Genomic DNA, 15,254 nt, shown 5'->3' on the forward strand with positions numbered 1-15,254 from the left:
GACATAAGATGGTTTGCCAAGGGTAAGAGCAGAAAAACTCATTGGGTTCTCTATTCAGAGACAAGCTTATAAAAAAAATGTGGGCCTGGCAACTTGTGTGTTTGAACAATAACCCTTTGGCATGAGTACTTTAGTCATTCCATATTTCTTCCAGGATAATTTTCTAGAGTGACTTACTAGTAAAGAATGTAGGTACAATGCAAAGGATTGTCAGATATCTCCATTGTAAAGAGCATTTCCAGAAGCAGGACATTGCACATGAAGTTGGAATCAGTTCTAAATGAACAGAACACTCTTCCCTTTCTGTTCCTACCTGTGCATTGCATGCAATGATCCTTCTCTCTAAAGCATAAGTGATGCTCCTCCAGACTGCTTATCTATACTGAGTGGAAGAAATAATTGTAGCATTTGGAATGAACTTGGAATTTAAAAATTGCTACTTTATTTTAAGAAAAAACAATTGGAAAACTGAGTCTGAGCATCAATAGCAGCATTAATAAACAAACTCATCTTTTCTTAAACACTAACAGGGTAAGAAAATTGTTTCTGAATAATCTCACCCACATTTCCTCTTTATTTGGTTGACTTGTGTCATTTCTTGTCTGGAATGTTCTAGAAATCTATTTAGGTTTTTAGAAAGTACCCCATTCAGAAATTCAGAAACTCTTGGAAACTTTAAGCAGGATTTCAGCTTCCATCTTTTAATACAGCCATTCTAAAACAGACTCTAGACCCTTGGCTGGTCAAAAATAGATTGGCGCATTGTGGAAATCATGGGGGAGATGTTGGGACACAGGGCAGCATTTTGAGTAGTAAAGGTAACTAGGAGAAAAGAAAGCTCAGAAGAAAACATACCTCATTCTGATGTGTTAAAGCACTTTAAGATTTTGCCTAAATTAAAGTGACATTATCTTCCACTTGAGGAACATTGCATCTCATTTTAGAAAGTCCCCAGAACCTTCTCTGATTTCTGAAGTGATCAGGTTTTGATGCCATGAAGTACTCAACCCTTGGAGAGATCTGGAAATAGATAATATGGAGACAGAAAATCCCTTCTCTTAAAAGCCATGCTGAATTCGATGCACCTATTTCCTACTAAGTAGACTTATTTAGGGGATTCAAGTGGCTCGCTAACTTGTTTGCTCATTTCCAGATTGCTCTCAAATCCACAGTCAAAGCACTGGGAGATCGCGGGCTTGTGCTTCAAGGCTGCACATTCAGGAAATGGAAGCCCTCAACACAGCTTGGTAGCAGAAGATCCAAATCAAAGTAAATTGTGTAAATTAAAATTAAATTGCAAAGCATTTGGACAAAGCAGCATGCTAGTCTAATCAGAAAAGTGGTGATATTTGCTTTGTGATAATGCAGGCTGGAAAAGAAATTGGGAGTGTGGGGCATTCATCATCAGTCTCTGAATGTATTTCTGAACTTGGCAACCTAGACTCATTTTCTTGTGTATTTCCAGCATAAAAAGTATTTGACTTTAAAGTAGCCAAAATAAGTATCCTTTAATCACATTCAACCTATGAACAGATGGACAAACAGTACTTTTTATAAATGAGGCATGCAAAATGCTTGTATATGAGCCAAAAACTGAGTAGTAGTAATAGCTGAACCAATCTCTAAAAGTGATTTAGTGTTTTATATATTGTCATATAAGCAACAGCCGTTGAAATGAAATTCCCTATTCAAATGTTTGTTAAGCTTGAGGCCTATAATGCTCAGACACAATTAACTTATTAATTAATTTCTTGTATCTTTTCTCACATGTGATTTTACTTAATGGTTGGTTCTGTCTCTGAAACCCATGTGATATGATACTTTGATTACATATTTGTAGATTATGTTTAAGTGACAATCCAAATGCAGCCTTGGCTCTTTGGTCTTTTCATTTTCTTATAATGAGGGAAGATTATGGGGATCTGTAGACAAGCATCATGCTCTCTCAAGGTGAAAATGGGTTCTAGAGCCAGCCTCTAATGGCCCATCACTTCCTGCTGTAAGGACAGCTATAGAGACTCATTGGTAGCCAAGAATCTCCAGGAAAAGCATCATTTCTCCCTTTAATCACAATTTTGTAAAGATGTGCTAAACGAATAATTTTCAAAATTTCATTTGGAGAGAAAGACCATGGCTAGTTTCTGTTTATTCTCTAACTCAAGGGTACTTTGGCCTCAAGACACTGTTTATATATCATTGTCATACAAAAATCTGCATTCTATGCTGGCCTATTTCAAATGATCTGATAGTATTTTTTTAAAAAAATTATAACAACCAATTTTCCTTTGCAGCCCAGTGCTTTATTATTGCATTCTAGAGATGAGTGGAATATTTGCATTATTTTGGGACAATGAGTCAGAATCATGCAAGGTGGGCATTTCTTCTGTCAGAAGAGTCCAATCCACTGGTGATTTGGAAACACCATTAATATACCACAGGAATATTTTGGCATGTTGCTTCCTATTCCTATTTACATGAATTTTAAATAAAAGATACAAGCATTAATGCATGTAGTTTAATATCTTTATTCTCCTAATGTCAAAGACATAATCATCATTGGTTTTGTGACTTTATCATTTATGAATTAATATAACAACTTACTTAGATATGTATAAGTATCATCTGTTATAAATAAAGCCACAGATGGGCGGTGGTGGCACACGCCTTTAATCCGAGCACTTGGGAGGCAGAGGCAGATGGATCTCTGAGTTTGAGGCCAGCCTGTTCTACAGAGTAAGTTCCAGGACAGCCAGGGCTACACAGAGAAACCCTGTCTCGAAAAAACCAAAATAAATAAATAAATAAAGCCACAGTGGGTATTTTCATGCATGTGGCTTTTATCATAATTTTCAGAAAGGGTAGTGAATTTTTATTCTCATAGTAGTAAGAGATTTTTCTTGAATAATCAATGCAGTTAAAAAAATAATGTTGGGGTTGTTTCATTAAAAAAAAAGTTTAAATTAAAAATATATTCTTCCCTCATACAATATATCCTACCTGTTTCCCTTTCCTCTACTTCTCTAATCTCTCCTCCACCTTCCATCACATCCCCCTATATCTACCACTCCCCATTTCCTTTTAGGAAAGTGCAGGCCTACAAGACATAACTAAGATAAACATGACAAAACAAGATAAAGTAACACAAGGCAAAAGCCTTCCTCTTGAGGCTGGACAAGATAAGCCAGTTCCAAGAGCTGGCAAAAGAGCTAGAGATGCATCCAGTCTCACTGTCAGGAGTACCACAAGAACACCAAGCTATTAGCCATAACAGAGGACCTTGCGCAGATAGGTCCATGCAGGCCTCATGCTTACTACTTTAGTCTCTGTGATCTCTGCTTAGTTGATCCAATGTGCCGTGTTCTCCTGGTGTCCTCCATCCCCTCTGACTCTTACAGTCATTCCCTAACCTCTTCTATGAGTTCCCCATTTTCGAGAGGAGGAACCTGATCGAGTCCTCCAATTTAGACTCTCTACATAATGTCTGGATGTGGGCCTATGCACCCTTCCCATATGATGTCAGAGGAAACCTCTCTGATGATGATTGCACAAGGCACTGAAATATGAATACAGCAAAATATATTTTTATGCAAATATATCCAAAATATATTTTTTAATTGGTTCTAAACTAGGACTCTGGGATGTCCAGTCTTTGGTTTCTGGGCATTCAGATGGTAGAGGGCATGGGCTTCCTCTCATGGTGTGGGCCTCAAGTTAAACTAGAAATTGGTTGGCTACTTCTACTAGTTCCTTGCCTCTATTGCCCCAGGACATCTTGCAAACAAGACAGATTGTAGGTCTAGGGTTTTGTGGTTAGGTTGGTGTCTAGATTTCTCTTTTTGTAACATGCAGAATACTTTCCTGCACTAAAGAGACTAGAATCTTTAATAAAACTTTTTAATGAAATTGGACAGTTTTATGTAGTATTTCCCGTTTAATTTTGAAAATGAAAAAATTGTGTCATATTATTTCTATTTTAACAAAGTTGTTGCTGGAACATGTTCCCTTATGTTTCTCATAAAAATTTTGAAGAACCATCTTTATGTTTTAATTAATGACAATAAAAACTTTATTTGAGAATATGACAATATCTTCAATGTACTCTGGTTATCACAAACCTGGCTTAGAAATTATTATTTCTAAATTAGAATATATTATGAAACACTATATAGTATGCTTGGTTTTATGAGGATATGATATCATTTCCTAGAGATACAATTTTTTTTTTTTTGTAATTGAGTGAAACACAATTTTATGAAGACAGATTTGGATAGTAGAAACTTTAATAACTATTTTTTTATTTAGAAAATGAGTATGATCTGAGGTTTGTGAAGGTAGGTGGCTACTCTCCTTTGTCTGAGCACATACTATTCTTGTAATGTGTTAGTGGACAACAGCTAAATGACTAACTGGAATTTGAATTTATATTCAAGGTTATAGGATTTAACACTGAATGAGTTAAGACAATTTTTGTTATGGACTCAATCAGAATTTACAGAAAAGAATTTGAGATTGCGGTTGTTTTATGGATATATGTCTGCCTTGTAGACAAAGATTCATTTATAGGCACAGTTTGGGTCACATAATCAGTTTGGCAACTGATGCTTTAATACTGTTTTATTGGTCCAATTTTACTAACATATGAATGATAAGGAATGCATTAAACACAGAAATGTATTTGCTAAGAAATGTTACACAGATGACATTGACTAAGGTATCAGTAACTGTAACAATTTCTCTAACTTGGAAGTGACCCAGATTTGTCCTTGCAATAGTCGATGGAAGGTCTCACGTGCTTTCTTTCTGTATGGCGGTGCCCCCAAGGAATGATTTACTAATAGCTAAGCAAAACTGGACATTGCTTTCTAACCTTCACCAATGTTCCGATACCCTACTCTATGTTAAACCAAACCTTGGCTTGGAATTTTGAAAAGAATGTTACCCATTCAGACTAATCACCTCCAGCATTGATAGGGAGATAGTGAAGGAGGTCTGGCATTGAAGTTTATAGAATGGGAGTTAGTTATCCCAGGACAAGTTTAACTAGAATCCTCATAGCTGAATCACTTCCACTAATTAGATTATTGTATTGTTCTAGGTAAAGTTAGCAAGAATGGGACCCCTGGGGCATATCTCTGCTAGCTCAGAGGATTAGCGTAGTTAGGCTTTTACTAAGGACCCACTGGTCATGGCTTATACAATAGATTAGAATGGAAACTATTTACACCTGGCTTCTAAGATTAGCCTGACTATAGATGAAATTGCTGCCAAGTTCCTGTGAATTTAAATGTATATACTTTTCTATAGATCCATTGTGTTTCAGATGACTTCATGTACCTTGACTGGTGTATTATCTAACTTCCTTTTGCCTTCTGTAATGACCATTTAAGCCTGATGCCTATTTTGAAAAAATACACTCAGACTCAACACTCCCTTGTGTTCGCATCTGTGTGTCATTCTTGCCAACTCCTTGCCCGCCTGGGTTGAGGGACCTTTGACTGGCTCGACCTGCGGCAATGGAGGGTTATTTTTATTTATGAATGATTTTGGCCCTAGCTTAGTCTTGCTCCTCAACTAGCTCTAATTTTAATTTAACCTGTTTATTCTTGTCTATGTCTGACACATGGTTGGTTAGTTACTTCTCTTCCATTTCATACCTCTGACTTCCTCTGAGTCTTGGTAGTGAATTCTCCCTTGCCTGACTCTTTCCCACTGTTCCTCTCTCTGCCTGATGTCCTACCTAGTTATTGGCTGTTCAGTTCTTTATTGACAGGTAATGCTTTTACTTAGTGCTCAAGAGGTTTTCCCTATAATACCCTCCTTTTGGAAGATCGATCCATCCTTTAGTGTTTTATTATTTATATATAAATTCAATTATTAATTAAAATGTAATTTTTTAGCATAGTATACAAGGGTTTAGTATGTTCTTTTTAGTTGTACATATAATTACTCTTTGCTCTCATTCACTCTCATCTCCACTGTCCTTCCATGTACCCCTTTCCTCTCCAGCTAGTACCTCTTTTTCAGTGAATCCTAGTGTCTTGTACCCTGAGCTGGCCTCAAACTTGCTGTATATCCTAGGCTACCCTTGAGCTTCTAGTCCTTAGTAAATTCTGAGATAACAGGCAGTGGGACCAAACCCAGCCATGATTATTATTAAAAATTTAGAGATATAGTACAATAATAAAATACTTAGTAAAATCATTTATATATATTTAACTCATTTCATAGATGAAGTAGATTAGTATGTATTCTTAATTTCTACTGACATATCTGTTGATTTCATAACTTATAATATATACAAAAATTTCTTTAGGAATTTGTTCTCTAAACACCAACATGTTAGTTGGAAAAATTTCTGTACCACTTAGAAGTTATTCATTCTAGTATATACAAGTAAAGGCAATTATATTGCTAAGATTTCATGAATGCATTCCCCTCGTTATATCTAGGAGATACTATCTAAGTAGCAGATGTTTCCTGGCCACCTGGAACTTAAAATATTTCTTAGAATCCATTGACTCACTATAGTTCTTCATTCAGGATTGAGGTTTTGTGAAATTTCCTGTTTCCATTGGCATGACAACTGATGTTGTCATTATCCAGGTCTTGTTTATGCAACCATACTGTTAAGATTTCATGAGTATATTTTCCCTACATTATGTACATTCTACTTATTCTACAGAATTATCTATGAATGATATTGAAACTCAAATTTCAGAATAGTATTATACTAGAATTCATATAACATACAATACAGTAGGTATTATAAGATAGCAAACTGTAGGAAAAAAATACAAAAGACAGATTTGAGATTTCTTGCTTTTCTACTGACAACCAAGCTTTGATGGCTATGTTGGATATCAAAATCAGACTTCTAACTCTTCAAATACCAAGGAAAAAGAAATAATAACAATGTGTAAAACAAACAAACAAAAAACCAGACTTGCTCAAGAACCCACTTAATGAAGAAATAAAAATAGACTAGAAGAAAATAAAGCAAGACCAAAGTCATTTGAAGAAAATAAAACAAAAACAAAGTCAGTTTGAGTCAGAGATTTACTCTCAGAATTAAGAAAGTTGGATTTGAGATAACCTGGCCTGTATCCGGGAGAAGAGTGAGCTATGGCATGACCCTGCTTGCCACACTGCTGCCCTTCTCAGGTCTAGGATCAGAAGTCATTTCCAGCTGGTGTTGAATTGGCATATAAGTGATAATTGGCTGACTTATTCAGAGTAGTAGTTATTCTAATATAACTGTGGGGGCATGAAAATTATTTGAACTATCTTGCCCTTTTTGAATAGCTGTGAATCAGTTTGAAAGATTCCCTTTGTTTTTGATTTCCTTCTTTTAAAAGTTTAATGTTATGCATGATATATGGATTCTAACATCATCATTCTTTTTTGAGAACTTTATCAACATAGTTGAATGAGGTTATATATTAAATTCTATGTATAAGTCCTAGTACATTTCTTGTTTCAGTGTCTTTGTTATTGAAGACTAAACTAATAGTGAAGGTATGCTATTCCAACTTGTCTAGAATCTGAGACCTGAGGTTCATTAATTCAATACCTGCAAAGGATACAGTGAGCTCCAGGCCAGTTTAAGCAACCTAGTAAGACCATGTCTCAAAAAACCAAACCAAACCAAACCAAAACAGAAAACCCCAAACTAAAACAAAACAAAACAAAATAAATAAAAAACCTGGAAATATAGCTCAATAGTAGATTGCTTTGAGGCCCTGGCTTCAGCCCTTAGTACTGAAGTGTGTGTGTGTGTGTGTGTGTGTGTGTGTGTGTGTGTGTGTGATTCCCGTGTGTGATTCCCGTGTGTGATTCTGTATGTGCATGCATGTGTATATTCATTATCAAAAGAATTTAAGAAGATAGGTGCATTTATTTTTCTAGTTATCTCTAAGAAGTTTTTACATTATATTTTCAGGTCAAAGACTATTGTAAAGTCTGATAAAACAGACAGCAAAGTTAAAAGAATTGGACCACACATAGAAATTTTTCAACTGTTCCAGGGAAGAGACAAACCCATATTTACTAAAAGATTTATTAAACTGATCACCATTGTGCAAGCATTTATCAGGGGGTGGCTTGAGCGCAAAAGACTTCAACGAATAAAGAGCAAGGTAAGAGTTACCTTACAGATAAGAATGTCTTTAAAATTTTCTATGTAGATTTATGGTTGTTTGCTTTGGGTTTGTTGTTGTTGTTTTAAGACAGGGTTTTTTCTGTGCAGTCCTGGTTGTCCTGGAACTTCCTCTGTAGACCAGGCTGTCCCTGAACATAGAGATCTACCTGCCTCCTGAATGCTGGGATTGTGTTGTGGGAAATATTAAAAAATGAACCTGACAACTTTGTGTTCCTGCTTCTCTCAACCCACCAACTCTCCGGCCCTGCCAGGCCACAGGGTTCTTGCAGGGTGAACTCAACTTGGTAACTCTCTGGCGCATTGCCCCCACCCCCACCCCCACCAGTTCCGCTTGCTACATGCATTCTACTATCAGCCATCTCAATACTTAATTACCCTGTAGAATCAAAACTCTTAAAGCTTATGATTATGGTTGACCAATCAGATTTATGTATCAATTAAAATCAAAATTTACAATATACCAATATAATAGTTTCTGAGCCAATTGATAATGATCAAAGCTTTATCACAATTATGAAGTCATCATGTCGGTCGGGCCCATTCTCCCTCTCTCTCTGTCTCTCCCTGTCTCTCTGTCTCTCTGTCTCTCTGTCTCTCTCTCTCTCTCTCTCTCTCTGTATCTCTCACTCTTAGACCCCTGCCTTTTTCCTGCCCAATCACAGACCTCTTGCTGACCTAATATGATTGGACAGGGAAAATCCTGCAACAGGATTAAAGGTATGCACCACTACTTTCTGGCTTCTTATGTAGATTTAATTATAGAATTTGAATAGTTTTCCTGGAAATACGTATGTAATTTGGCTAAAAATGTTCTATCTCTACAAGAATCTATAATTTTTGATTGAGAAAATTAAATGAGTAATTTGTTCTGGAAACAGTTTTGCCTTCTGAGAATTTAGTCACTGAACAAAATACTATGGTTATCCAAAGTTCAGCAGGTCTGGGACTTGAGCACACTGTCTTTTGTTTGTTTGTTTGTTTGTTTGTTTGTTTGTTTTTGCTATTTACTCTCTAGCTAGACTAATTAGGAGCTTTCTGCTTCCCAAGCTTCTGAGTACTCTTACAGTGCATTAAACCTTTCCTTTGAAAATAATTGTATGCAACCCTTCCCTCCCATGTCTACCTTGGTAAGTTTTAGACACAGCAACTCTGAGTTTCATAATAAATAACAAGTATCGCTTATGGCTGCCCAAGTACAAGAGAAGCCCAAATGGATGGGTCCTGATGAAACTATGAGGGCGTAAGAAATGCCTTCACCTTGAGGACTAAAGCTTGGCAAACAGTGGAGAAGCACACACATTATTCAGAGTAGCCCATTGGAAGGACCTTTTTGTTAGGTCCCCAGAGAACCTATTTGTAAGAACACAGCTATCTGCTTGTATGTAGAGGAGCATCCATTGCTTATATCATTATGATGTTAAATCTAATGTCTTGTTAAAAGTAAACTCTTTATCCATCACTAATTCTGTTAGGTAGCCACGGTTTGTTTTATATGTGAAGAAACCCAAGCTTCTGTAAGTCAAATCTTCCTCTCAAAGCTGATTCCAACAGCTGAGAGTCTGGCAGTCTGACATCAAGACCATGCAACTCTACACAACCCATTGCCTACCTGAACTACTTCTGGCAAGACTATTTCCTTTTTTCTTTTCTTTTTTTTTTTTGGTTTTTCGAGACAGGGTTTCTCTGTAGCCCTGGCTGTCCTGGAACTCACTCTGTAGACCAGGCTGGCCTCGAACTCAGAAATCCGCCTGCCTCTGCCTCCCAAGTACTGGGATTAAAGGCGTGCGCCACCACCGCCCGGCGCAAGACTATTTCCTAATCCAATCAAAGCTGTGTTATAGACATTTTTTGTAGCTCAAGCCCAGGTATTGCATTTCTTACTTGAAGTTCCCATAGTTAGGTCACGTGTGGCCATAATGAGCTCATTTCCTTACTGACCCAGGCGCGTTTGCTCCTGTACTGCACAAGCTCTACATCCCTTGTTTAGTCACAGCCTAGAATTGTCTGCATTTTTGACATTTTTGTTGCTACATTCAATTGCTGTGAGTTCCACATATTTTCCTAGAGTCTCTTTTTCTCTGCCCTTCTCCTCAGATTTTATTTTCGTCTGCTCTCACATGAAGAATTAAAGTAGATTCTAGTGGATTTCCTTGATTATGAGCTTATTTTCATTCAGTTCTCTTTAGTATATGCTACACTTTATACTTAACACATTTCTCTACTTCTCATAGTCTTATGCTGTCTTACACTGACAGGACATGAAGTGTGAACTTTCTGACATGGACATGATCTCCTGTCTCTGGTTTATGTAAAGATCATCATGTGGTGCTACTTTAATGCACTTTAGGAATTAATAAACTCCAAATTTTAATTATACACTGTTATTTTGTGGCTTTGACTTTTTGTCTTGTTCTTGTTCTTGTTCTTGTCTTCTTCTTCTTCTTCTTCTTCTTCTTCTTCTTCTTCTTCTCTTCCTCCTCCTCCTCCTCCTCTTCCTCCTCCTCCTCCTCCTCTTCCTCCTCCTCCTCCTCCTCCTCTTCCTTCTACCTCCTCCTCTTTTCCCCCTCCTCCTCTTCCCCTCCCCCTCTTCCTAACCTCTTCCTCCCCCTTCCCCTTCTCCTCTTCTTCTTCCTTCTTTTCCTCCTCTTCTTCCCCCTCCTTCCCCTCCTCTTCTTCTTCTTCCCCATCTCCTCCTTCTCCTCCTCATCTCCTCCTCCTCCTCTTCTTCTTCTCATAAATTTCAAGTCATTCAGGCAACCAAGCCTCCCAATCCCTGCTCTACAATGCAGAGCTGACTCCTATATCCTATTTAATTCTACGCATCATGATCATCTATACCATGTACAAGAGTGCCACTGGGTATGCAATGTGCAATATTGTCAAATTGGTAGGATGTAAATTTACCACAGAAGTCAATTTTTGGTTGTAAGATAGGAAAAACCACCTTGAATGTAGGCTTTCCCATTTTATTGACTGAGTCCTAGGCTGAATAAGAAGGAGAAGCCCAGCTGAGCACTAGCATTCATCTCTCTCTGCTTCCTGTAGACAGATTGTGACCAATCTCCTCCTGGAACTACTACTGTACCCCTACTTCCATTGTGAACTTCATATTTTGGGATATCATCATCATCATAATAATAATAATAACAACAACATCAATAACAATATCTTTATTCCATAGTTTGCTATTGTCAGTTTTTTGATCACAGCCAAGAGACAACTAGCTAATACAGGAAGCACAATTTTTATGATAAATCATAAATCATTGAGAGTTTGAAGATTCACTTTTGCATTCATAATCAGCACATACTGCCTTGACATATAATATATAGTCTCTAGACTATGGTTGAAATCAACCATATGACTTATTATCTGCTATTTTTCTTGTTTATTATCTATTTATGTGTTTAAATTCTTTGTTTGGGTCATATTATAACCCCTGTCTTCTTTGCTGCTGTTTTAAAATATAGAAAACAGTGTTTAACCCATTGGCTTTCTCTTTATTCAAAAGGTAACTATGAAATAAATAAATTGATTCAATAAAACATTATTTTAGAAGTTTGCTATGGTTTTTAAATGAGGCAGAGCTTTGATGTTCTTTGTGCTCAGTTTTTTTATCTTATAAAATTTAATTGTATTATTTCCTGCTGTCAGAAAAAACAGTAGTCATTCATAACCTCTGGAACAAAAATGAATCCAGAAAGTTTAACAACACTGTAACTAAGATGAGGCTTAGAAGGAGAGACTGGTATGAAGACCAGTGACTTTCTTCAAGGCAGTAGAAGACAAGAGGAAAATAGTGGAAAGTACCTTAGGGGGTCAGAGACAATAGAAGAAAGATTGTAGACTTTTATTTGATTATAAACTCTGTTTTGATCATTGGTTTGTTGTTGTGCTTATTCTATCACTGGCATGGCATTTTGTGACTTAAATAGCTGCTTCATTGATATGACTAAAGTTATTTGCATACTGGCAAAATGCTACAGGGACAGGCTTCTAGCATAAATAAATGAAGCTTCTAATACCATGCCTATATGAAAGGTTGCCACTAGGGAATCTTGAGGGAAATTCTGCTCTAGAATCTACAGAGCAAATCACTGAATAATTGCCAGTAATGTGGCTATACTACTACTGAGAGACTTCTAACTCTTTGCTGTGGGCATTGATTACTACAGTGATTGTTTGGTTTTCACTATTGTTTGGGCATATTTGGAAACAATGAGGGAGTATTTAATTATCTTACCAGTCATAAATTAGGGGATCATTCAAATTTCGACCAGCATAATTTCTAGCATTCAAAAGTTATTTTCTTTAAAAAAATCTGTTAGTTTCTGATTTCAGTATAATAATCCTAAAAATTTCAGCAATATAAAACAGAATAATGTTTCTTAATGTGATATCTCTAAAATCTTACTTAATAATATTTTATTTATAACTTAGATAATTTTAGTTTTTAGGTGATATTGGTCAAAATTTTAAGATTATGTTAAAAAAAAGTATTTAAAATCTTTTGAAAATCTAAGTTTTAAAGTTACTATAGCAATGGCTGACACACGGGTCTTTAACATTTTGAAGCTTATAAAATCTTTTGAAAATTTGATAGAATATTAATTTTTTCTTATCATCGTGTGTCAAAATTTATAGAAACAACAAAATCTGCTTAGCCTATTCAGGGATCCCATACTGACTTCATATAGAATAGGTTTGTTATATAAATGTTTGGTTCCTACTTCCCTGTAGAACATTGACTTAACAATATAACTTGTTTTATATAATATTTTTAACTGAAAGAGAATCACATCAATCTAACAATGTATATTTTTAAATAAAATAATAGTCACTAGATACTGGGTTCAATTTCCTAGTATATGATTTCATGTAGCATACATCCTAGTTGAAAGTACAGATGACTTTTAAAAATCTTAGGTACTCTATGAATACTTAATTATCAATACCTAATTAACAAGACCAGTCACTTAACCCAAATTGCTGTGTCCTGTGTAGGGGTTGGTCAGTGCCAATATACTGAAATGTAGAGAGTTCTATTTTGTCAGATGGTTGTCAAGTCATAGAGGCACAAGAAAAGACAGTACCAATGGCCTTGGATGAGATGGCACACTATGGGTCAGGTAGAGTCTTGTAAGGACACTGGAATTGGAGGAAGCTAAAGATAAGAGGAATTCTAAGAGGGTTCTTAAAAGTTAAGTTGAAAACCATATTATGAGTCAAGGCTTATAACGTGTATGTAATTTGTGACATTAAGTAAATCAATGACATGAGGTTTTAGATTAGAGCATGGGATGTTCTAAATAATGTGTTAGGGGCAGAGAATGACAAAAGAGAGGCTCTGGCTACTGCTTCAGTATTTATGGAATAGATCTGTTTGCTTTGAATTGGATCCGTCTTAATCTTTCTTTTGTAGGATTCTGTACTGTACATAGTTTCCTGGAACAATGATGTCTACTCCCATGACTCTAATTACCATCAAGAATAATGATTCTAAAATTTATGGGAGTGAGCAGTACATAGAAATAGCACTGTTGGCTAAGAGACTACATTAGAATGCTTAGGGAAAAAAAAAAATCCCCTGATCCCAATGTGCGATTATACACTTCTACTTAATCAAAAAACATTTATTAGGGTGCAGGCGCCCTGGAGAATGACAGTGGTCGGTGCAGGTTGGCTGTGACTGCCCATCACAGTATCAGCTGTGCCCCATCCAAGCAAGATCACCAAGACCTGCATTCTTTCTGGCTGTGAATAAACTACTTAGCCAGACTGAGCCTCAGTTTTCCCAGGTGGAAAGTGTAGCTAATTATTCATATCTACTGGGCTGTTCATAAGCTAGAGAGTGTTGGCATATGAAGGAGAGCATGGCAGAAGAAGAGGACTATATGTCAGATTCCTTCATTAATGTTCAATAAGAGGCGTCTTCTCAGAGGTGAGGAGGACACAACATCTGTCCCAACACGGGGAGTAACTGGGACGAGCTCGACCAGGCACACAGGAACCCTGCCAGCCTAGTGCTCAGGTTTCTTCTGGTCTGTCTGAGCTGGTGCCCTGAGCAGACCTTCGGTGCAAGCTCTGCAGCCAGTCCCACAACACCCTGATGAAGCTCCACTCCCAGGCGCTCTAACACACCCAGCACCAGAGGTGAGGAGGACACAACATCTGTCCCAACACGGGGAGTAACTGGGACCAGTGGGACTAGGAACACAGGAACTCTGCCAGCCCAGTGGCTCAGGTTCCTTCTGGTCCCACAACACCCAGAGAAATCTTTACTCCCAGGCACTCTAACATGCCCAGGATCAGAGGTGTGGAGGCTACATCTGTCCAAATACCAGGAGTAACTGGGACCAGCAGGACTCAGGCACACAGGAACTCTGCCAGCCCAGTGGCTCAGGTTGCTTCCGGTCTGTCTGGGCTGGCCAGTGCCCTGAGCAGACCTTGGGTACAAACTCTGCAGTTATTCCCAAAACACCCAGAGGAAGCTCCACTCCCAGGTGCTCTAACAAGCCCAGGATCACAGGGTCCCAGAATCACAGGATCACAGAGACAGCTTGACTTTGAGGAGTTCTGACACAATCAGTATCACAGAAAGGACAGGCTCCAGTCAGATTTAGCAAGGGCAGGTAGCACTAGAGATAACCAGATTATACAGGGCAAATGTAAGAATATAAGCAACACAAACCCAGGTTACTTGACATCATCAGAACCCAATACTCCCACCATTGCTAGTCCTAGACACACCATCACACCAGAAAAACAAGATTCAGATATAAAATCACTTCTCATGATGATGATACAGGACTTTAAGAAGGACATAAATAGCACTCTCGAAGAAATACAGGAGAACACAGGTAAACAGCTAGAAGCTCTTCAAGTGGAAACATAAAAATCCCTTAAAGAACTACAGGAAACCATAATCAAACAGGTGAAGGAAATGAGCAAAGCCATCCAGAATCTAAAAATGGAAATAGAAACAATAAAGAAATCAGAAAGAGAGACAACCCTGGAGATTTCTATCTAGAAAGAAATCAGGAGCCATAGATGCAAACATCACCAACAGAATACAAGAGATAGAAGAGAGAATCTC

The 15,254-nt window shown here is 37.4% G+C and overlaps 1 protein-coding gene across 14 annotated transcripts in view; it reads left to right on the top strand.

The window, feature by feature from the left end:
* Positions 1-15,254, top strand: part of Iqcm (IQ motif containing M) — a 693,129-nt gene that overhangs the window by 495,663 nt on the left and 182,212 nt on the right. For all 14 annotated transcript variants that reach the window (XM_031340352.1, XM_031340354.1, XM_031340355.1 and 11 more), the window contains one exon: positions 7,940-8,135. In XM_031340352.1, the coding sequence (XP_031196212.1) occupies positions 7,940-8,135 (196 nt within the window). The remainder of the gene's footprint in view (positions 1-7,939; positions 8,136-15,254) is intronic.

Source organism: Mastomys coucha, unplaced genomic scaffold, assembly GCF_008632895.1.
Source record: "Mastomys coucha isolate ucsf_1 unplaced genomic scaffold, UCSF_Mcou_1 pScaffold22, whole genome shotgun sequence".
Lineage (NCBI taxonomy): Eukaryota > Metazoa > Chordata > Mammalia > Rodentia > Muridae > Mastomys > Mastomys coucha.